This window comes from Euprymna scolopes, chromosome 23 (genome assembly GCF_053919585.1).
Source record: "Euprymna scolopes isolate OS-2025 chromosome 23, ASM5391958v1, whole genome shotgun sequence".
NCBI classification, from domain to species: Eukaryota; Metazoa; Mollusca; class Cephalopoda; order Sepiida; family Sepiolidae; genus Euprymna; species Euprymna scolopes.
The window spans coordinates 54,831,610-54,854,565 of NC_136504.1; the positions used below are offsets into that span (position 1 = coordinate 54,831,610).

The window sequence follows — 22,956 nt, forward strand, 5'->3', positions numbered from 1 at the left end:
TTGGCCGAAAACGTTAATTCCTTCACCCTGAAATCAGCACTTTTCTACAGGGGGGGGGGTAAGCACAAACCGTTCTCTCATGACAAATTTGCTTCTACGCATGCGTCATACGACGTCGTAACCTGATTTAGTTTAAAGATTTAAAAAAATGACCTAATTTCGTGTACGTCGTGTTAGGTCAGTTGGTTAGAGCGTTGGGTCATTATCTAAATATTTTGGGTTCGAATCGTGGTGTGAGATGTCTTTTTTTTTCGATTTTTTAAATTTTAATATTGAAGCAGGGTTATTTAAGCCATTTTTCACGTAACGTTCGCTTTTCTGTTTTTTTTTTTACTTTGCTTATTCTTAGGCTTTCATTAACACCCCCACCACCGCCGACCACACACACCCAAAAAACCCGGGCAACGCCGGGTATCCACCGATTTTTTAAATTTTAATATTGAAACAGGCTTATTTAAGCCATTTTTCACATGTTTTTTTTTTTTTTTGGTTTTTATTTTTCAGATTTTTTAAAAAGGTTTTAACGTTCGTTTTTCTGTTTTCTTTTTTGTTTTTGTTTTTCCGATTTTTACATTTACCATCGTTCGTTTTCCTTACGTTAGTTTTTTTTGTGTGTGTGTGTTTTTTTTTTTCGATTTTTTAATTTTTATTTAATATTTAAAAATATTTACCTCGCTTATTCTTATGTCTTGATTACCCCCCCCCCACCGCCCGGGTACCCCCCCCCCGCTTTATTTTTCAGATTTTTTTAAAGAAGTTTTAACGTTCGTTTTTCTGTTTTCTTTTTTTGTTTTTTTTACTTCGCTTATTCTTATGTTGTGATTAACACCCCCGCTCGAGCACACACACCTCCAAGCACTCGGGCAACGCCGGGTACCCCCCTCCCGCTAGTTGGTAGATAAATACAAATAAGTTGTTTATTCTTTTATTTTTTGTTTTTTCCTTTAGAATATTTTATGCTGGTAACAGTAAGCATTACACGTGTGTGTGTGTGTGTGTGTGTGTGTGTGTGTGTGTGTGTGTGTGTGTGTGCATATATATATATATATATATATATATATATATAGAGAGAGAGAGAGAGAGAGAGAGAGAGAGAGAGAGAGAGAGAGACCCCCAAAAAACAGAGGACATTCAATTGTTTTTCTGAGCATTTTACAGTCAACGGAGAAAAAAAGGCCAAAGACCCTCGTGTTTTGATGTGATGTTTTGAATATAATAAACTAGTTATGACCAAAGTTTCATTTCATTCGGACAAAACACTAAGAAACGGGGCCTAATTAGAGATGGGACCCGTTTTATTTTATTTTATTTATCTATCTCTTTATTTATTTATTTATTTATTTATTTATTTTTGTATATATAGTCAGATTTTTAAAATATTAATGAAAATATTTAAGATGAAATGATTTGGTGTAAAGTAATACAGGGAGATAATTCATGGTTACGAAAAACAGAATTACTTCTCTTATATTAGGATGAGTGAAGACTTGATGGGAATATTCTAATCTGAAAGTGTTTAAATAGCAATAAAAATCAAGATATATCTAGGGTTTAAATAGCAATAAAAATCAAGATACATCCAGGGTTTAAATAGCAATAAAAATCAAGATACATCCAGGGTTTAAATAGCAATAAAAATCAAGATACATCCAGGGTTTAAATTGCAATAAAAATCAAGATACATCTAGGGTTTAAATAGTAATAAAAATCAAGATACATCTAGGGTTTAAATAGCAATAAAAATCAAGATACATCTAGGGTTTAAATAGCAATAAAAATCAAGATACATCTAGGATTTAAATAGCAATAAAAATCAAGATACATCCAGGGTTTAAATAGCAATAAAAATCAAGATACATCCAGGGTTTAAATAGCAATAAAAATCAAGATACATCTAGGGTTTAAATAGCAATAAAAATCAAGATACATCCAGGGTTTAAATAGCAATAAAAATCAAGATACATCCAGGGTTTAAATAGCAATAAAAATCAAGATACATCCAGGGTTTAAATAGCAATAAAAATCAAGATACATCTAGGGTTTAAATAGCAATAAAAATCAAGATACATCTAGGGTTTAAATAGCAATAAAAATCAAGATACATCCAGGGTTTTAATAGCAATAAAAATCAAGATACATCTAGGGTTTAAATAGCAATAAAAATCTAGATACATCTAAGACTTAAAAAAAAGTTTCCAGACTTTTTCGTATGGACACTTTTATGGATAGTACACACATAAAACTCTCGTCTCATCTGAGGTTATCTCCTACAGCTGCAATGCACTTGTTGAACTGTTCCAACAACTTTTGGAAGGCCCCATCGAGGTCTTCTTGTGTGAGCGTGTCAATGACCATCGTCACAACCTCTTTCATCTCCTCAATTTTCTCATAACAACAGCCTCTAAGGCTTTCCTTGAGCTTTGAGAATAACTAAAAGTCACAGGGAGCAAGGTCTGGACTATAGGAAGGGTGAGGAACTGTCTTGATGCCCATCTTTGTCAAATAGTCTGCGACAAATATGGAGCACCCTTGGGACAAACTTCATACAAATCTTCTGCATCTTCAGTTCCTTACAAATAATTATGTGTACAGTTTATACACTGACATCAAACTGTGCACTTATTGTTTCTATAGACACACAACGGTCTTTGTCCATGAAATTCTTTATTTGGCCAATCAACTCTGATGTTCTGACTTCTTTACTACTCCCACACTTCTTATCATCCCTCATAGACATCCTGACTTCCTTGAATCTCTTATGTCACTCAAAAACTGATGCTCGATTCATGAAAGATGGCACAAAAGCAATTTGAAGTATTCCATACGTTTCTGTGGCATTTTTTCAAGTTTAAAACTTTAATTTTTTGTATATAGTTCTTCTAAAATGTTCTCACGTCTAGATTGCATTTTTGAAATTCACCATCTGTGACAATCAGGCTTTAGTGGGATGTATTCCAATTTCTGCTGTAGCTGTTCATTAGAACCTGAAATCATAAAAATTGGTCAGTATAGCAATAACATACTGAATTTTTAAGTGTCTATGACAATTTTAAATGCCTGTACAAAAAAAGTCCAGAAATTTATTGAAGGCACCTCGTTACATCTATGACTTAAGTACATAAAAAATGTAAAAATATAAAGAAAGAAATGTTAAACAGAGTTAGTTAATTTAATGTCTTACAGGGGTGGGTAAACTTTTCAGTCTAAATTTTACTGGGCCGCATAGTATATTTTTCAATATAATTGATATTTAAAAAAGACAAAATAAAAGGATTTCAGAGAAAAAATATAATTAATTTTCATTTATTAGCATTTTAAAGTACTATAGAAGATTCCCATAAAACACATTTATTTGAAAGATAGAGTAACTTTAAACTTTAAAAGAAAACAATTTTATTAATATGTATTTTTAAGTATGAGCTTCATATGAAACACATTTGAAAAACAAATAACCTTGTTTGAAGAATAAAAGCAATTCTTAAGTAACTCTGTTTAAAGAGATTAAAAAATATCTTATTAATTAATATTTTAGAATAAAATCTTTAAAAGATACACATATAAAGTAACTCAAAGGACAAAAATGAATTTATATATTAAAAAAGAACCGTCACATGAAGCACATTTATTTAAAAATAAAGTAACTCAATTTTAAGAGGAAAACATATTTCTATTGATATTTTAAAACAGTAACTTCATATGAAATATATTTATTTGAAAAACATAATAGCTCAGCAGCTAAACAACAGAAGGATCAAAATGACTCAGTGAGAATGATGCAACTGACTGCAATCATTTACCAGTTTGTTGAAATTAAGTGTCAAGTTGCTTGTACTGATTCTTAACACTGACTGAAGATTTAAATCTGTGAGAAGTGATCTGTTCTTTGACTCGTTAATTTTCAATATGGAAAAAGTTTGCTCACATATGTAAGTTGAAGCAAATAACACAAACATCTTCCTTAGAAAATTTTTCATATTTTTAAACTTTTCTGGGTGCAGAGATGCATAAAATTTGGCTAGTGGTTTATTTTCAAAGAGCCTTTTTAAAGAGCTGTCGGCTTGCAAATCAATAAGATCTACCTGTAGTTCTTTGGCAGCTGTTTCAACGTCACATGCAAAAGGTGAGCTGAACAAATCAAACTGTCCTTCAATTGCCTTGAAATCAGCAAATCTTCTGATAAATTTCTCTTTTAGAGCCATCAAGTGGGAACTGTATTTGTCTGATAATGTTTGTGTAACAGCTCGTGTTTTCAACAGCGGAAAATGAACAATGTTTTGCTCTTTAAGCTGCTTGGCAAAAAGTTTCAATTGAAACGCTTTCACTTCAACATACAATTCATGAGCAAATACACTTTTGCATTATAATTTTGTATTTAACTCACTCAGCTTTTGCAATATGTCTACAGCAAATGCAAAATCACAAACCCATTCGTCACACTCCATTTCTTTTAAAAAGTCACAAGAAATTTCTTCCATATTAAAAAACATGACAACCTCTGCTTTAACGTCCCATATTCTCTTCAGTACTTCCCCCACACTTAACCATTGGAGTGTGATACAGGGACCAGTTTTCCTACCTAGCGAAAGGGGACGAGTTTTCTGGGGTCGAGTTTTCTGGGGTCGAGTTTTCTGGGGTCGAGTTTTCTGGAGACAAGTTTTCCGGAGACGAGTTTTCCCGAGACGAGTTTTCCTGGGACGAGTTTTCCCGGAACGAGTTTTCCTAAATTCACTTTTTGCATATATTGAATTAATTTTTCGTCATTTATAGAAAAATGGAAAACAAGATTAAAAGTGCGTTTTAATAAATATTTTATAAATCAATTAATTTATTTTAATCAGTAATAAATGTACAAAATTGACTAATATATATATGTAGGCGTCCTGTAAAATTTTAAATTTTAGATATTATTTCAACCAAGGTATTTTGAACAAGTAAATATTTGACAAAACGGGTCAATATTGATTACATTTTTTTAAATATTTTGTTTGAATTTGCATAAAACTCTCTTATTGATATTCTAAAAAGTTTGACTTACGAAATTACATAATGGGAATTTAAATTTACTAAATTTTTGTAACAAATTAGCATAATTACAGATGTAAACAAAATAATTAGTCAATATTTTTACTTACGAAAATGCTTGGCAATGAATTTATAAGATGTCCTTTCTTTGGAAATTCTAAATATATGAAAATTTTAGTGTCTTTTAGGAGTAACGGAGATGGGAGAGAGAGTTTGCTAAGACTTGACCGGTCGGTCGGCTGGACCCCAGACTACAAGCGCCAGATTTTATGGTCCCCACAATATTTTTAGTATATCAAAATAATTTATTGCCTGTTTTCGACCAGGCAAAAGTTTCGGCCATGGCAAATCAAAAAGGATCCAATAAAGCTACGCCTGGCAGTCTAGCTGGGAACCAAGTATAAACTTACCAGTCCCCATAAAACAGTCATTTTTTAATGTGTAATTCGTAAGGTTTCTTTGTTTTCTTTTACTTTATTTGTTTTTCTTTCTTCAGAAATTTAGTTAGATTGTTAACGAAGGTATATTTTCATCTCCAATTTTTCATTTTTTGCAAGGATCTGCCCGTACTTGTATCCGGCAGTCCGCACAGTTATGAGAAAACCACAATTCAATATTCAGTACTTGGAGGGCCACATGAATTCCTTTGGCGGCACGCATGCGGCCCGCATGCGGCCCGCGGGCCGTAGTTTGCCCGCCCCTATCTTAGTATAAATGTGACCCATTTAGCAGTTAAAAATGCTGCCAATATTAATATTATTCTGTATTGTTCCGGGTTGATAAAAAATAGAATAACGTTTCAGAATCATACAAGGAGATGGCATCTTCTATATATTAATATGATAGCGTGTCTTATTTATTTTGTGTGTCACGCTTACATCTGAGTGACTGTCGTTTAATTGTTACGGACTTCCATTTCTTGAAATAAATAATTTTACAAAGAATTCTTCATAAGTTTTGGTTTCAATTTCAATTATAGCTGATGCCACTCCAGTAATCTATTTTTTTTTAGAAATAATTTTATCAAGAATTCTTCATAAGTTGGTTTTGGTTTCGATTATAGCTGAAGTAACTCAAGTCATATATATATATATATACATATATATTTCATAAGTTTTGGTTTCAATTCCAGCTGATGCACCCAAATTATATGGATGTATTTTTTTTTTTTTTTTAAATCGCAACTTTATAACATATAAAAATCGATAGAACATTAACTCTATAATAATATATATGGAATCTGCAAGAATTAAGATATCATGTTTAAGCGTACTTTACGACCGAGCTATGCTGGGTGCCCCTACCCACATCAAACAATACCGGACCTTAAAGGACAACAAAAGGTCCGGTATAACAAGCTGAGGAGTCTCGCCTATGTCAGCGGGGACAGCATCGCAAATCCGACCAAATTTAAAGACGCTCCCTTGTTGACCACTTTCGTTAGAGTCAATAAGGACACAAGGACTCAAGCCCTCTGGGCTATGATAGATGCAGAGAAGGATGCGATCCCGGGCCAGCAGCTGGTGGACAGGGACCATGCTTCATTGAACAATTTTTTCTACAAATGTGAGGGCAGAGTCCCCGTGTACATCCACCCCTCTTTCTACAGGGCACTTAAACTAACCTTTCCTCTGGACGTGGGGGGTGTGGCCAAGGACGGAGTACCCTCATCAGACCTACTTACCGGCAGCCTCGGCCAGGCCTGCCACGTCCTCACTGCCAAGGATTTCAGACCCGTCTGTGACACTGAATAAGGTAAGTGAACATGGCTTTGAACTTGGCTACATTGAATGTGAGGGGCATCAGGTGTCAAAGCAAGGCCTGGCGCGTTGTGAGAGACTTGGTGTCCCTCAAAGTAGATATAGCCGCTATCCAGGAGACCCACTTTATTTGTGACGAGGATTGTCAGGTGCTGGTGAACGATTACGATGTTTACTCAGCCTATGGCAATACTTATAGTTGTGGAATCTCCTTGCTAGTGAGTCGCACCCTGTCAGCGTCGGTGAATGTTGTTCACGCAGGCGAGGACGGGCGGCTAGTTGTTGTTGATGTTGCCATTAATAGTAGTGTTTTTCGGATTGTCGTTGTTTATGCTCCCAATTCTGCTGTAGAGAGGGCATCCTTTTTTCGACGGTTGGAGGGCTTCCTAGTGGATCCGGAACGGTTAGTTTTAATGGGTGATTGGAATGCAATCCTTGATCCCAATATAGATAAGGTCGGGGGGGGGGCTAGTGAGTTGGTGCGGTGTGACAGCACTCTGTTCAACCTGATGACCTCGTGCGATCTCGTCGACAGATTCCGTCTGGATCATCCGGGGCGGGAGATGTGGACATGGCATCCTGTAGTGCCTTCCCATCCGAGTACTTACTTGGATCAGATGCTAGTTAGAAGAGGCGACGTAGACTTTCTATCATGCCCCACGTTCCACTTGTTAGGACACTCGGACCATAAACTCGTTATGGCCCATTTGAACTTAAGTGCTAGGCCTAAACTAGCCAGATACTGGAAGTTCAACAGCACCTTGTTGGAGTTGGAGGACTACCGGTTGAAGGTTACCGAATTAATTCAGCAGGCTTTAGTGGGGGCGGTTACAGGGAGTAAGTGGTGGGTTAGTCTTAAGGCCAAAATTAGGCGCTTCTCTGTCCAATACAGCCAACGCCTCGCGTTAGATAAGACTAAGGCAAAGAAGCGCTTAGAGGATAAGCTGACCCGGGCGGTGAGGGGGGGGGGGAACCCCCTAGATGTAGCACTAGCTAAACAAGACCTCAGCCGCTTGGCTAGCAAGCTGTATGAAGGTCAAGTAGTTAGGGCTAGATTAATGAAAGTTTCCAACGAGGCTGTGAATGTTGACGCTGTTGAGCGTAAGGCTGCTTTAAGGCGCGGTTCGGACAGGTACATTCATAAAGTACATAACCTGGAAGGACACGCCCTAGTTTCGACTCGGGAGATCTGCGAGGGGTTTCGGGAGCATCTATCGGAGCGCTTCACCCAACTACCCGGACTCAGGGTCGAGGAGTTTGGCAGCTATTTGGCTGACTCGCCCCGCCTCACGGCGGCTCGGGCGGCTAGCTGTGATGGTCTTGTTACTGAACATGAGGTCATTACTGCGCTGAAGCAGGTCGGCTACAACAAATCCCCGGGGCTTGATGGTTTACCCTACGAGTTCTACTTGAGGCTGTCGCCCATGTTGGTCCCTATTCTGAAGGATGTGTTCAACCATTGATTTGCTCAGGGTTCCATCCCTGGACAGGTGACCAAGGGAGTGATCACATTGCTGAGGAAAGGTCAACGGCATGGTGGGGCGAAAAATTTTGACGATTTTAGGCCCTTGACTCTGCTAAACACAGAGTTAAAGATTTTGGCAAAGATTCTTCCGAATCGTTTGCAGGTTGTCATCACTGACTTGATCGAACTGGACCAGACTTATGCTGTGAAGGGGAGACTTATGCTGTGAAGGGGAGACTTATGCTGTGAAGGGGAGATCGATTCATTTGATACGCTCGATCATAGAGGGGACAGAAGACGACGCCGAAGCTGCGCTGATTAGTTTAGATCAGTCCAAGGCATTCGATAGGGTCAACCATCGGTTCCTGGGAGCTGTGCTAGAGGCCGCCAGATTTAATCCGGACTTCCGCAAGTGGATCTTTGTCCTGTATGATAGGCCGACGGTAGCAGTGCAGATCAACGGTAAGCTGTCGGAGTCATTCGCTGTCTCTCAGTCAGTGCGTCAGGATTGTCCGCTGTCGCCTCTGTTGTACGTCCTGGCGTTGGAACCCCTCCTTCGCAAGTTAAGGGACGAGGCGGCTACACCAGTCCTGCGCGGAATAGCTCTCCCTGGAGGCACACGAGCCAGGGTTTCCGCGTTCGCTGATGACGTCACTGTGTTCGTGTCTTGCCACACGGACGTTCAAGCGGTGGTCGAGGCGCTCGCTCGATACGAAGAAGTCACAGGGGCCATCTTCAACCGCAGCAAGTCTGTCGGCCTGCGGTTGGGGGCCTGGACCGGGGTAAACTCGCTTCCAGGTATTTTCAGCTGGACCGATGGACTGGTCCGTATTCTCGGTGTCTGGTTTGGACCGGGACTTCAGCTGGAAAAGAATTGGTCGGAAGTATATGGCACAGTCAAATCGTCGGTGAAGACTTGGATTGGAAGGAAATTGTCCTTGAAGAGTCGGGCGGAGGCGTGTGCTACATCCGTCTTTCCGCTCATCCTTTACCGATTGTCTGTACTTCCTCTCCCTGCAGAACGACTAACCCGCTTGCAAGGGCGCCTCGATTCACTATTGTGGAACGATGGTAAGCATTATGTCTGCAGAGAGGTCTGTGTCCAGAGTCCGAGCGAGGGAGGCCTGGGTCAGCCCAGTCTCTTGTGTCATAGAAATGCCGAGAGATTGGCTTTCCTGGGTCGTTCACTTGAAGAAGACGCTCCTTGGGTCCCTGTGGTTGAGAACTCGTTTCCCAATCTCAAACCCAACCCATCGGTAGAAGGTCGTCGTAGACCGAGGGGAGAGTCTAAGTTTTTCTCCGAATGCCGGACCGCTCTTAGAGCTTTGCCGGGGACCAGTGTCCTCAATCAGCCAAGAAAGAAACTTTATCGGGAGTTAGTGGAGGGGACTGCGAAGGATCCATATTGTAGGCAGATGCGATGGTCGATGGAGGTATCCATTCTCATTGGAGTTGGGCGCCCGGACGGGAGATTCTGAACAACTCGGAATTCTCCCTCACCTGGCGACTGGTCCAAAACGCGCTGCCCCTTCTCGACGAACTCTGCCGGTATAAAGAACATACGAGGGGCTTCTGTCCACGCTGTGACGAACGTGAGCCCGAAACGATCGGGCACGCGTTTTTTTAGTTGCAGCCGGATCCAGCCCTTATTGGAGTATGTCGGGGGGTAACGGCTCGCATCGATGCCGAATGTCCGCTCGATCTTGACGAAGGTTATTTTGTGTACAACATGGAGCCGCCGTTCCCCAGGGAGGAAAGAATGGTTGTCCTGGCGATCCTGGCAGTAGCGTGCATGGTGATTTGGATCACGCGCCTCAAGTTGGACCGCGAAGGGACATCTGTTCCGGATCGGGATCTGATCGTTTACTTTAAACATTTGTTTAAAGTAAACGATCAGATGCGATTGGGGGAGGTTGCCTAGAGTGGAAATTTACAAGAGGTGGGTGCACAGCACTAGTTTGTGCATCCGTCGAGGAGCCAAGTTTCACTATGTGTTCCCTCCTTAAGCATGGCACGGGCGGTGCTGGGGCCTTCGGAACCCATCCCGCTTAGGTTCTAGCTAAGAAAAACTTAAGAAGACTCTTGACTGGTGGTATAAATGAGATCCTGTTCCTGATTTTATTTTTTGGTACTAGAGAACCTCTGAGTCTGCCCATCCCCTTTGTGCCACATCCTTGTTTTTTTAAACATACCCGGTCATTCCCCTACTCAGAGGTCACCTTCCAACCCTCCTCCACCCGTTGCTTTGTTTTCTCCCACTTCCATTAAGGTATTTTCCCCAATCCCCATTAGGGATCGCCCTGCTTGTTTTCGGGAAAACAGTGGGGGTGGGGGTCTAGTCACCTAGATTAGTACAGGGGGGTCTCACTAACAACCCAGTAGGATTTATTTTTTGTTTTTGATATGAACACTTTTGATTAGTTTTCCCCACTCCACGAACAATCTTTCTCTTAATTCAAAAACTTTTTATTTTCTAATGAAATTGAATTTTATTTTTTCACACATGCACACACACACAAAATTAAAAAAAAAAAAATGCATACACAAACACACAGACAACTGTTTATAAATTGTAAATATGTTTTTGATTCTTAAACGCTGGGGATTTATTAGTTAGTTTAAGATCCATAGAGTGAATGAGGTATTTTGGTAAATGTTGCCAGTCAAGAGCAAGACTCCAAAGTCTACATGTATTACTTTTAATCACTTTAGTCACAAAGACCCTGAACCCTTCACCTCCCCAATTTCTTGTAGGGCCTTGTGCCTAATTTTGTTGTTTAAAAATCTTTTGTTTTTTACTTAATTGTATTGTCAAAATTTTTAAAAGCAATAAAATATATAAACAAGATCAAAGTGTAGTATCTGTTCCGGCAGATACTGCACTTAAGATAATTTGTACCAGTCAATGGAGGGGAAACCCTCTATACTGGGACAATTATTATTTTTGGTAACCAGAGTGACCCCTTTTAGGGGAGCTGGTTTTTACCTCACATTAAAAACGGCCTTGTGCCTAATTTGCTCAGTGGGGGAGCAAATAAATACCATCTGTTCCGGCAGATACTGCACTTAAGATAATTTGTACCAGTCAATGGAGGGGAAACCCTCTATACTGGGACAATTATTATTTTTGGTAACCAGAGTGACCCCTTTTAGGGGAGCTGGTTTTTACCTCACATTAAAAACGGCCTTGTGCCTAATTTGCTCAGTGGGGGAGCAAATAAATACCATCTGTTCCGGCAGATACTACACTTAAGATAATTTGTACCAGTCAATGGAGGGGAAACCCTCTATACTGGGAACCGCCTGGGTAATACCTAGGAGGTCCACCCTCCCAGGCCTTGCCACCGGGCTTTCCGGTGGGGCAAGTTTATTGCTTGCTGCCTGAGGCGCCCCGACCGGGGAATGCCGACGGGGTTACTCAGGCAATTTTTAAAATTGCAGGAGTGCCCCTCCTTTAGGGGAGCCTGCGGGGTTCCCACTTTCCGGCCTTGTGCCACATAATGCTGATGTGGGCAGCATTTAAATAAAAACCCTCTATACTAGGACAATTATTATTTTTGGTAACCAGAGTGCCCCCTTTTTGCCTACTTTTAGGGGAGCTGGTTTTTACCTCACATTAAAAACGGCCTTGTGCCTAATTTGCTCAGTGGGGGAGCAAATAAATACCATCTGTTCCGGCAGATACTGCAAGCAAAGACCATATGTGTGGGCAACCTCACATATAAGACCTTGGTCAATGTAGGGGCAACCCTTCATACCAATTGTCACTATCCAACTCCCCTACTCCCCGGGGAGTTGGTCCCCATTTCCCCTTCACTCCTCACATTAAAAATCGGCCTTGTGCCTAATTTGCTCAGTGGGGGAGCAAATAAATACCATCTGTTCCGGCAGATGCTGCACTTAAGATAATTTGTACCAGTCAATGGAGGGGAAACCCTCTTTACTGGGACAATTATTATTTTTGGTAACCAGAGTTCCCCCTTTTTGCCTACTTTTAGGGGAGCTGGTTTTTACCTCACATTAAAAACGGCCTTGTGCCTAATTTGCTCAGTGGGGGAGCAAATAAATACCATCTGTTCCGGCAGATACTGCAAGCTATGACTAGCAAAGACCAGATGTGGGGGCAACCCCACATGCCTGACTTTTAACCAGCTCCCATTTCCCACCTCTCGGGAGCTGGTCCCCTTTTTCCCTTCCCCCTCCCTTCACTCCTCACATTAAAAATTGGCCTTGTGCCTAATTTGCTCGGTGGGGGAGCAAATAAATACCATCTGTTCCGGCAGATGCTGCACGCTGTGACTGGCTATGACTAGCAAAGACCAGATGTGGGGGCAACCCCACATGCCTGACCATTAACTGGGCCCCCTTTTTCCCTTCCCCCTCCCTTCACTCCTCACATTAAAAATTGGCCTTGTGCCTAATTTGCTCGGTGGGGGAGCAAATAAATACCATCTGTTCCGGCAGATGCTGCACGCTGTGACTGGCTATGACTAGCAAAGACCAGATGTGGGGGCAACCCCACATGCCTGACCATTAACTGGGCCCCCTTTTTCCCTTCCCCCTCCCTTCACTCCTCACATTAAAAATTGGCCTTGTGCCTAATTTGCTCGGTGGGGGAGCAAATAAATACCATCTGTTCCGGCAGATGCTGCACGCTGTGACTGGCTATGACTAGCAAAGACCAGATGTGGGGGCAACCCCACATGCCTGACCATTAACTGGGCCCCCTTTTTCCCTTCCCCCTCCCTTCACTCCTCACATTAAAAATTGGCCTTGTGCCTAATTTGCTCGGTGGGGGAGCAAATAAATACCATCTGTTCCGGCAGATACTGCAAGCAAAGACCATATGTGGGGGCGACCCCACATATAAGACCTTGGTCAATGTAGGGGCAACCCTTCATACCAATCGTCACTATCCAGCTCCCCTACTCCCCGGGGAGCTGGTCCCCATTTCCCCTTCACTCCTCACTTTAAAAATCGGCCTTGTGCCTAATTTGCTCGGTGGGGGAGCAAATAAATACCATCTGTTCCGGCAGATACTGCAAGCTATGACTAGCAAAGACCAGATGTGGGGGCAACCCCACATGCCTGACCATTAACCAGTTCCCATTTCCCACCTCTCGGGAGCTGGTCCCCTTTTTCCCTTCCCCCTCCCTTCACTCCTCACATTAAAAATCGGCCTTGTGCCTAATTTGCTCGGTGGGGGAGCAAATAAATACCATCTGTTCCGGCAGATACTGCAAGCAAAGACCATATGTGGGGGCAACTCCACATATAAGACCTTGGTCAATGAAGGGGCAACCCTTCATACCAATTGTCACTATCCAGCTACCCTATTCCCCGGAGAGTTGGTCCCCATTTCCCCATCACTCCTCACTTTAAAAATCGGCCTTGTGCCTAATTTGCTCAGTGGGGGAGCAAATAAATACCTCAAAGTATAGTATCTGTTCTTCAGATGCTGCATTTCAATTTCTTGTTCTTTGTCAGTGGAGGAGAAATCCTTCACGACTGAGACAATTTTTATTTTTGTTCCTTTTCTCCACGTTAAAAAACGACCCTGGTGTCTAACTCTGCCCCGTAGGGAGGCATTGTAAATAGGAACACTATTAAATGCCAGATTTTCTCCAGTGGTTCAATGAAGTATAAAGAAAAAATGGTAAAGTTGATTTAGTACTTTGTATGAACTAGTGATAGGATACCAATATTTTTTCCAATTCCGATACAATTACTGATTCCGTACTAAATTTCCGATTCTTTATAAATCTTTAAATATTTAACCATAAAGTTATTATTTTTTCCCCAATCACCGTAAAAACATATGATAAACGTGCATATATTTTCACAAACATAAAAACACAGGGATGATCTATAGATGGCATTTTAAAAGCAATAAATATTTATTTTTTTACTAGCAGGCAGCCAAGTATTGTCCGGTCATAAAATATGCTTAAATATGATATTTTGATTAATGTAGATTTCGTATTTGTTATTATATTATATTGGACCCAATATATAGTAATGATTTAAAAAGTAAAAAAAAAAAAAAAATGAATCATGTGCCACCAATGAGAATCGAAACCAAAACGTTTAGCTTACAACTTACTTTTTCCTTTGACGTTTATGTCTGATCTATGAAGACATTTGCTGCAAAGCTAAAAATTAAAACATGAACCAATAGCTATTACGTCACGCATGCATATTCGTAATGCCGTCATTCGACCTTCACCTGGCAAATTTCATTTTTTTAATTTTCACACTTTTGCACCAATTTCCCTGGCTAAAATCCAAATATAAGTTTCGCATGGGTTCGAGTACCCTATATATTAAGTTTCATGTCTGTATACCAAAAACTGATAGAAGAGTTTGATAGGCAAAATTTTTTAAACAACTATATATACGCATACATAAATATATATAGAAAGAGGTTTGTGTTTACTATAACCTTTTTACACAAATATAACACAAGTATAAATCATGTAGAATATTTGCATAAATATAATTACACCTAATAGTTAACTAAAGATGATCATCCCATAAGAAAACAAAAAAAAAACTAATAGGGAATTAATTAAAATGAATGTTTCAAAGAATATGCAAATTAGCTAGATCTTTTACAGATGAATGTAATTCCATGACTCATATATAACAATGTTGTATTTTCTTTTTAAATAAATAGAAGAAAGGGTTTCTAATATGAATGTCAATACACAAAAAAAACAAAAAATGTATAAGAGTATAGATTATTACTACCAGCAGTGGCAGATTTTGTTTAAAAAAAAAAAAATCAAATAAAAAGGATAATTAAAGGAATCGTTTTGGCATCAGAAAATATGTAAAAAAAAAAAAAAAAATTCCTGATACCGATACCTCCAAAAAGATCTGATTTTTCCAATATCTGATTCCGATTAATCGTCCCAACATTAGTATAAACGTAACAAATTTGATGGTTAATAATTCTATAAATATTACGGATATTATTCTGTACTTTTCAGGGTCGATAGAATAAAAGAATAATGTTATGAAATCGTTCAAGCAAAATGGCATGAGCAACGGGATTCGCGGCTCAGTGGAAAGCAGCCTCATAACTCATGCTCTCCTTAACCTCCCCATCCCCATTTTGTCCTTTAGTTGTCACATTTCACGAATGATGCTTCTGACAAAGGGGAAGAATTACTATTTGGCGAATAGTAATGCGCCCATCTTCCAAAATGACAGCCTCAACTTGATGGACAGATGCCTCATCAATGGCAAAAGGGGGGGGGCGACCAGGTCCGGGAGCTGTTTCCACAAACTTCCGGCCATGTTTGAATTCACGATGCCAGTATTTTACAAGGTCATATGATGGGACATTATCACCATAAGTTTCTTTCATTTCATCAAAAGTCTCCTGTGGTGTGCGTCCTTTCAAATACAAAAACCGGATCACTGCTCGACATTCAACAGGCTCCATTTCACACCTGACTCGGTTCAAACACCTGTAAAACAGAAACCACAATTAGTCCAGAGCTGTAATTTGCCACATAACCCGTAGAGATATAAATGATTGCACATGCAAAATTTCAGCTAGATCAGATAACTGGAAGTGGGTTAGGGTCATTACTTATTGCACACCCCTCGTGTGTGTGTGTGTGTGTGTGTGTGTATATATATATATATATATATATATATATATATTTTTTTTTTTTTTTTTAAATAGAGAATTGGCTCTATAATAGTAAATACGAAATCTGCATGAATCAAAATATATTCAAGCATATTTTATGACCGGTCAGGGCCAGGTGCACCTCTCCTCTCTAGTTTTTATATAAATTATTTTAAACTCTCTCATTTTCAAAATTGGACAAATCCTGAAATTCATGAAGAAACTGAAAATTAAAACAACCATTTTTAATTGTGTTATTGCAGTTCAACAAATAAGCAAACAACATGGTGACATCCATAATGACATAGGTAAAAATAAGTAAAAATTAACAGAAACCTATTTGTTTTATATTCCAGATTTTTTTTTCTTAGGTCATAATTAATAAGTTGTATTCTCATCCTGGTTGTGATTTTTCACATTTTGACCAATGTAATTTCTAAAATTCTTCTCGTGGACGTTTTTGAACTCGGCGATCTTTATATCAAACTCGAAAACCTGTATGGAATTTCGAACTTAACTCTTTATTCAGTCCAAAGTGGTAGATTGTTCTCGTTTTGTCAGCCATGACCGCATAGAAATAATTCTTATTGCCTGTTGTGAGAACTGCTTGTTATAACCTGGCAGATCCATGTGGATTGTAGAATAAAATAAAAATTATGGAAAGAGGAAAGTGCACGTCGAAATGAAGCGTTCAATTCAAAATTCTGTTTTGGGTTGCCATGTTCAAAAAGATGCACCTGCAGAAGGTCGGTGGTCACAGCCGATGAAACGTTATGAAAATAGCAACCAAGATGAGAATAGCAATTCAAAGAATACAAATAAAATTTAAAATATCATGCAAGCTAGCATTTTTGGAGCCAACAATTTGGTGCCAAAATATTATCAGAATATCGCATTTTTATGAAATTATGTGATCCTTTTTTTTTTTTTGCAATGTTTGACAAAAGAGCATAACACTACATTATTCATGCACCCCCGTCCTCCATATCCCCCCCCCCCGCCACAAAAAAAAAAAAAAAAAAAGCAGACAGTGAGATTTATTTCGTATTACCACTCGGACTTAAGATTAGTGGTAGAGAGTAACAGAGAGTATTTATTTTTATGTCTTTTACGTTAAAATAAAATCTTATTCTTGTTTGTATAAATATTGTAACACATTTCTTAGTCGTACATTGTCCTATGTTGACATTCACATCTAAATGTCAGTGTTAAAAATAAACAAAAACTTGCCTTTCCTTAACCCTATCATGAACCCTAAGTCTGAGTGGCAATATAAAAAAAAAACTATCAGCCTTATGTTTTTTGTTTTTTTTTGGTGTACAGATAATTTCACAAGATGGTATATTTTTTATTACCCCCTCCACCCCCACTTCGAATATCATGTGATCTCACATTTTTGAGGTCAGCAATTTAGTACTGGGATATTACAAATACTTGTTTGTTGTCAAAATGGACCGATACTCTAAACATGCATAATTATTGGAATATCCATGCCAAAAATTGAAGTATTTTAAAAGAATAAGATGCTTTATTCATGGGAGAGTGATTGCGAGAAGAAAAAAAAAAACACAAATTCTCTGTATGAATAATAATTATAAATAGTTATAATCATAGTCTTAAATATTAACGAAAAAAAAAAAACAATTTTAAAGGAAAACAGGTTTTATATTCATTTAGCAAATAATTGATCATATTATCAACAATAGGTATTGATAAAAATATTAATAATGGCAATCTTATTTTGGAGCAGCTGTTTTTGGTCTTTGCTTTATGTTTTTTAATGTTTTTAATATATTTTCTTTTTGTTCGTTTAATTTTTTTTTTTTTTAATAGCTCAAGTTTTGCTGATTGTGCAATAATTCGATTTCAAACAAATGCATTTCAGGTTAAAAACACTACTACGTACTTATGCATCATGATGAAATTAGTAAAAATTCAAAAAATGACAAAATATGATTGAATAGAAAAATAATTACAAGTAAAAATAAAAGTTATAGAATTATAGAATTTTATCAGATTTGTTAATGTTAAAAACTTCTTAAAATCCAGGGGAGGTAACTGCACTCTATAATTTTGACAAAATAATTGGTATCAAAATATGAAATGGCAGACTGTTAATATTTATGTAAAAAAAATATTTCTAGCAGATCTACTTGATCGTTTTTCATAATTCTTGGAATTCTTACTAATTTCGATATGACACGGAAATAAATAATAGTGTTTTTACCTCAAATGTATTTATTTGAAGTCATACTTCACAAGCATCCAAGTGTTCACTTTTTTCTTTTATGAAGTCCCATTGCTGTTTAAGTATGCTCCATATTTTTTCTTCTGCGCGTCATAGAGCTTCTGTATTTTTTTTAAGGCCGACTTCGGGAGTTCTTTCCCTGTGGCATCATGGGTCGGAATACCATTCTCATCAAACTCTGAGTATTTATCCGTTTCAGATTTAAACATTTCCGATGGCGGGATCTTCCTCTGTGCATTTCGGCTTGCTTCTGCGGCTTCTTTCTCTCTCTTCTTCCGTTCTTTCTCTTGCTGTTTCTTCTTCTCAATTGCTGCCTTCTCTTCTATTTCTTTCATCAAAGTCTCTCGGTCTACTAACTTGATGACCGACTGCTGACCCTCCAGGTCTTCGAGGCGGACCCCCAAATTGGGTAGGATTGTGTCGCGAAGATTATCACAAGCCTGAAGGATCTCTTTTGGTTCTTTCTTCTCCCGAGCTAACTGCCGAACTGTCTCGCGGAATTCGGAGAGAGCTGTAAGATATGGCATGACCATTTCTTCCATGTTACCTGCCCCAAGTCCAGCCTGCGGAAAACCGATAACTGTATCACCTTTGATTGCACCAAAAATCTGAAGCATTTTGGTTATATACTCGGCAATGTTAACTAGAAGCATCCGATTACTTTCCTTTGATAGCCTTGTCTTGGAGATATATTGATTTGAAGACGTGACAAGATCACGAATACTATCCAAGGCAGTTCTCGTATCAATCGAGTCGCACAGTGCTACATGCACTTGCCTGCGTGTGTCGTGATATTTCTGATTGAGGGCAACTTCGCTTTCGCCCCATTTGCTGAAAGCGGCACAACCATGGCTGGGTAAATTACGGAGCACATCTTTGACGGAGAGGAAAAATTCGTTTATGTGTTTTTCATAGGTGAGGGCAATCTCCATCGTATTATCACTGTAATCTAACGTGTCCTTCCATGAGTGGAGCAAGAAAGCAAATCGGAGTTGGCATGCAGTGTGCTTCTTCAGTGCCTCTTTTATCGTGATGAAATTCTTCAGGGACTTAGACATTTTGCATCCTTGGATGGTCAAATGACCCGAATGTAGAAAGTAACGAACCCAGTGGTCATTCCCAAAGCAAGCTTCAGCCTGTGCAAGTTCATTATCATGGTGTGGGAATTTAAGGTCAACCCCTCCTGTGTGGATATCCAAGGACTCACCGAGGATAGCGCTAGCCATGACAGAGCATTCAATATGCCAACCAGGTCTTCCGTTCCCCCATGGAGATTCCCAGATAGGTTCACCTGGTTTGGAAGCTTTCCACAGAGCAAAATCGTTAGGACTTTTTTTATCCGATAACCTGTCCTCCGAAACGCTCAAATCACCCTCACCCTCCTGGAGGGCCTCTTTATCACCGAATGCCTCGGGGACCAACTTGGCATAGAAATGATCGGAGGAGTCACTAAATTTCATCGTATCAAAATAAACCGATCCTCCAGACTCGTACGCGAATTCTTTGTCTATAATTGTCTGCACAAATTCGACAATATCGGGTACGTACTCACTCACCCTGGTGAGGCAGTCGGCCGGCAGGACATTCAGTGCCTCCATATCGTTGTGGAACTCTTCTTCCCAATGCTGCGGCAGTTCGGAAAAAATCGAATTCTCCTGGACCTCCGACCCCTTTTGCTTGTCCAGAAAATCGGCCAGTATATCTTTCGCGGCCGACAGAACTGCATCGCTCTTTTCCAAGTCCGTGACTTCCTCGGCGAGATTGTCGGTCGACGTTAACACCGTCTTCAGATTGGCTACGATCTTTTCCATCATGGATTTTTTATCGCTGTCCTTTTCCGAGTTCATCTTGTCAATATAAGCAGCCATGGCCGTGTTGACATCTTCAGCCACCTGTGAGAAGGAGTCCTTGTTTTGTGACGTGTACTCTTTCAGGAGGTAGTTCTGTCGGGCTCGTTTGATGATTTTATCGTCGATGTCGGTGATGTTCATGCAGTAGAAGACATCGTAGTTGAAATAGTAGGCCAATACCCGTCGCATGATATCGAACGAGATATAGGACCGTGCATGGCCCATGTGCGACGCATCGTAGACCGTCGGACCGCAACTGTACCATAACACATTGTTGCCGTTTTGGGGAACAAACTTTTCTTTCTGTCGAGTAAGACTATTGTATAAATAAAGTTCCGATTCTGTTTCATTCTCAGGAGGAGTCCACGCCGGCTGGCAACGTTTATTCCGAACAACATTAGTAGACATAGTTGCACAGCTTTAAATAATAAAAGTCGATTGTCGACAACAACAATAAAAGCTGATGAAATACTTCAAAAACGAAACTTCGCCGGCTAAGTTGTTTCCAAAATGAGAAATATAATTGCGTTTCGTTTCGACTACTAAATTTCGTTTCGTAAAAACAACTTAATCAATTAATGAATTAATTCCCGTGCTTTCTTCCCCGAAAAAGTGTTTAAACTTGATTTAAATGTGATAAAATTAATTGTCTGTCATGTATTTCTCTATAAAATTTATTCTGACTTCTTGTTTTTATTTTTGGAAATAGAGTTATATACGTACTTTCCAATAAAAAAAAAATGAGTTCGGTTTTTACTTAAATTTAAGAAAAAATTAGGATTTTTAATTATTTTGAAAATAAAATTTAGTTTAGTCGAATTAAATCTGTGCGAAGAAGTAAATAAATAAAAAAAAGAAGTGGAACACTTTGTTAAGTAGCGTAAATTTAAAAATGACAAGGAATATCTTCGAATACGGTGTAAACCGATTTTGTTCCACTTTAAAATATTAACATACATACATACATGCGGAGTTTCATGTATAAACATGTATATTATTACAAATTGGGGTTTGTATTACTGTACACATAGATTCGAAAAAGTTGTTAAAAACCAAATATATAACAAATAAATGTTATCAAAGGCAAGATAAGTTACTTTTCTACCTAACTGGATATCTTTTCAGTGTTTTTATTTAATGTAACATGTTTATTCAGCTCGAAGAACATACTGATGTTTGTACCGGTGTATTGGAAAATTCAAAATGGCACCCGACTCTCTCTTTAACACGGTAAGTTTGGGAAAAGGTGCTATAAATATAAAACTAGACAAAATATTGTTAGAAACTCGCTCAATATGTGTTACCGTGACATAGGTTGACATATATTCGGTGGGTTTTTAATAGTATTTTGTCTAGTTTATTATTTATAACACCTTTTCCCAAACTTACTGTGTTAAAGAGGAAGTCGGGCGCCATTTTGAATTTTCCAATACATCGGTAAACACTTTATGCTTTTCGAGCTGAATAAACATGTTACATTGAATAAAAACACGAAAAATATATCCAGTTTGGAAGAAAAGTAACTTATCTTACCTTTGATAACATTTATTTGTTATATACTTGTTTTTTGACAACTTTTTCGAATCTATGTGTACAGTAATACAAACCCACAAATTGATATAAGTGTATATGTGTATAAGTTTTGAATATTTACTTCAACAGTACTCAATATGCGAGTATAGCTTAGTAGTAGTATGCAAATAAATTTGTGTAGCTACACAGAGGAACCCATATTTCATCCTCGTAAGGAAACGCTAAGTTCGGTACTGAAGAATTTATTTAACCTGATAGTTCTTTGCGAGGATGAAATATGGACGCCTCTCTCTCTCTCTCTCTCTCTCTCTATATATATATATATATATATATATATATATATATATATATTGTAAGTAATTTATGAAATATATATATGGAAGCACACTTCCAATTGTCATCGAAACTGATGAAATCACTCATTTTTTTCATCAAATCGATTGATTGCCTGGTCTAGTCGGGAACCCACTGCGGTGCATTAAGAGGAAGCTTAACATGCTTTCCTGCAGTGACTCAATTCACAATACATTATAGTCTACATTGTACTGTAGATAACATATTGTTGATTTTATGAAATTACTCTTTTAATAACTTGAATTAAAGTTTAAAATGCAAAAGTCAACTATTATCGTTCGATTGTGCTCTCAACAGAAACATTCATTTTGAACACGCCTCTGTCTTATCAAAGAATCTACTGGTGATTTTATACACAGTGCCCTTCTGCTTGTGCAGTGATAAAACTTCTCAAATGCATTTGTGATGTTAGGCTGTATAAACGTGTTAACTTTTATCATAATCAGACAGCTCTTTCTTTAAGGGAATTTTATGATTATTGATACTTATCGGAGATATTCCAATACAAAAAAAAAAAAAAAAACACTCCCAGACACACAAAGTATATTTGTGTAAAATTTCATAAAAATCGCCTCAGCCATCTTGGAGTCCACTAGGCAACAAACTAACACGCACACACACACAGTACTTATATATATATATATATATATATATATATATATATATATATATATATATATATATATAATAAATGACAAAAAACTATAATCTATATATTCTATATATTCTATATTATATATAGTTTTTTGTCATTTATTCTCTATATTGCTCTGTAATTACATGGAGCTTCTTAAATAAGGATTGTTATATATCATAAGAAATTATATTTCTACAGAAATATATATATATATATATATATATATATATATATATATTTCTACAGAAATAAATATATATATATATATATATATATATATATATATATATATATATATATATATATATATATATACATTAACAGGGAAACCCAATATTGTCCGAGATTGAACGAAGATCAACAAATTTGCCACCCTCCCATACTTTTATTGTCATTGAAATCAGTGAAATTGCCCATTTTTTAATCAAATCAATTAATTGCTTAC

At 38.2% G+C, this 22,956-nt stretch overlaps 1 protein-coding gene across 1 annotated transcript; it reads right to left on the minus strand.

Moving 5' to 3' along the window:
- Nucleotides 1-17,389: 17,389 nt before the first annotated feature.
- Nucleotides 17,390-20,525, minus strand: LOC145245904 (cysteine--tRNA ligase, cytoplasmic-like). Its single transcript, XM_080107640.1, has one exon. It carries the CDS (start codon nucleotides 20,393-20,395, stop codon nucleotides 18,176-18,178), a length of 2,220 nt encoding a protein of 739 aa, XP_079963766.1. The 5' UTR covers nucleotides 20,396-20,525; the 3' UTR covers nucleotides 17,390-18,175.
- Nucleotides 20,526-22,956: the final 2,431 nt, after the last annotated feature.

Coding starts and splice junctions, on each gene's coding strand:
- LOC145245904 (XM_080107640.1), bottom strand. CDS start 20,395: ATGTCTACTAATGTTGTTCGGAATAAACGTTGCCAGCCGGCGTGGACT.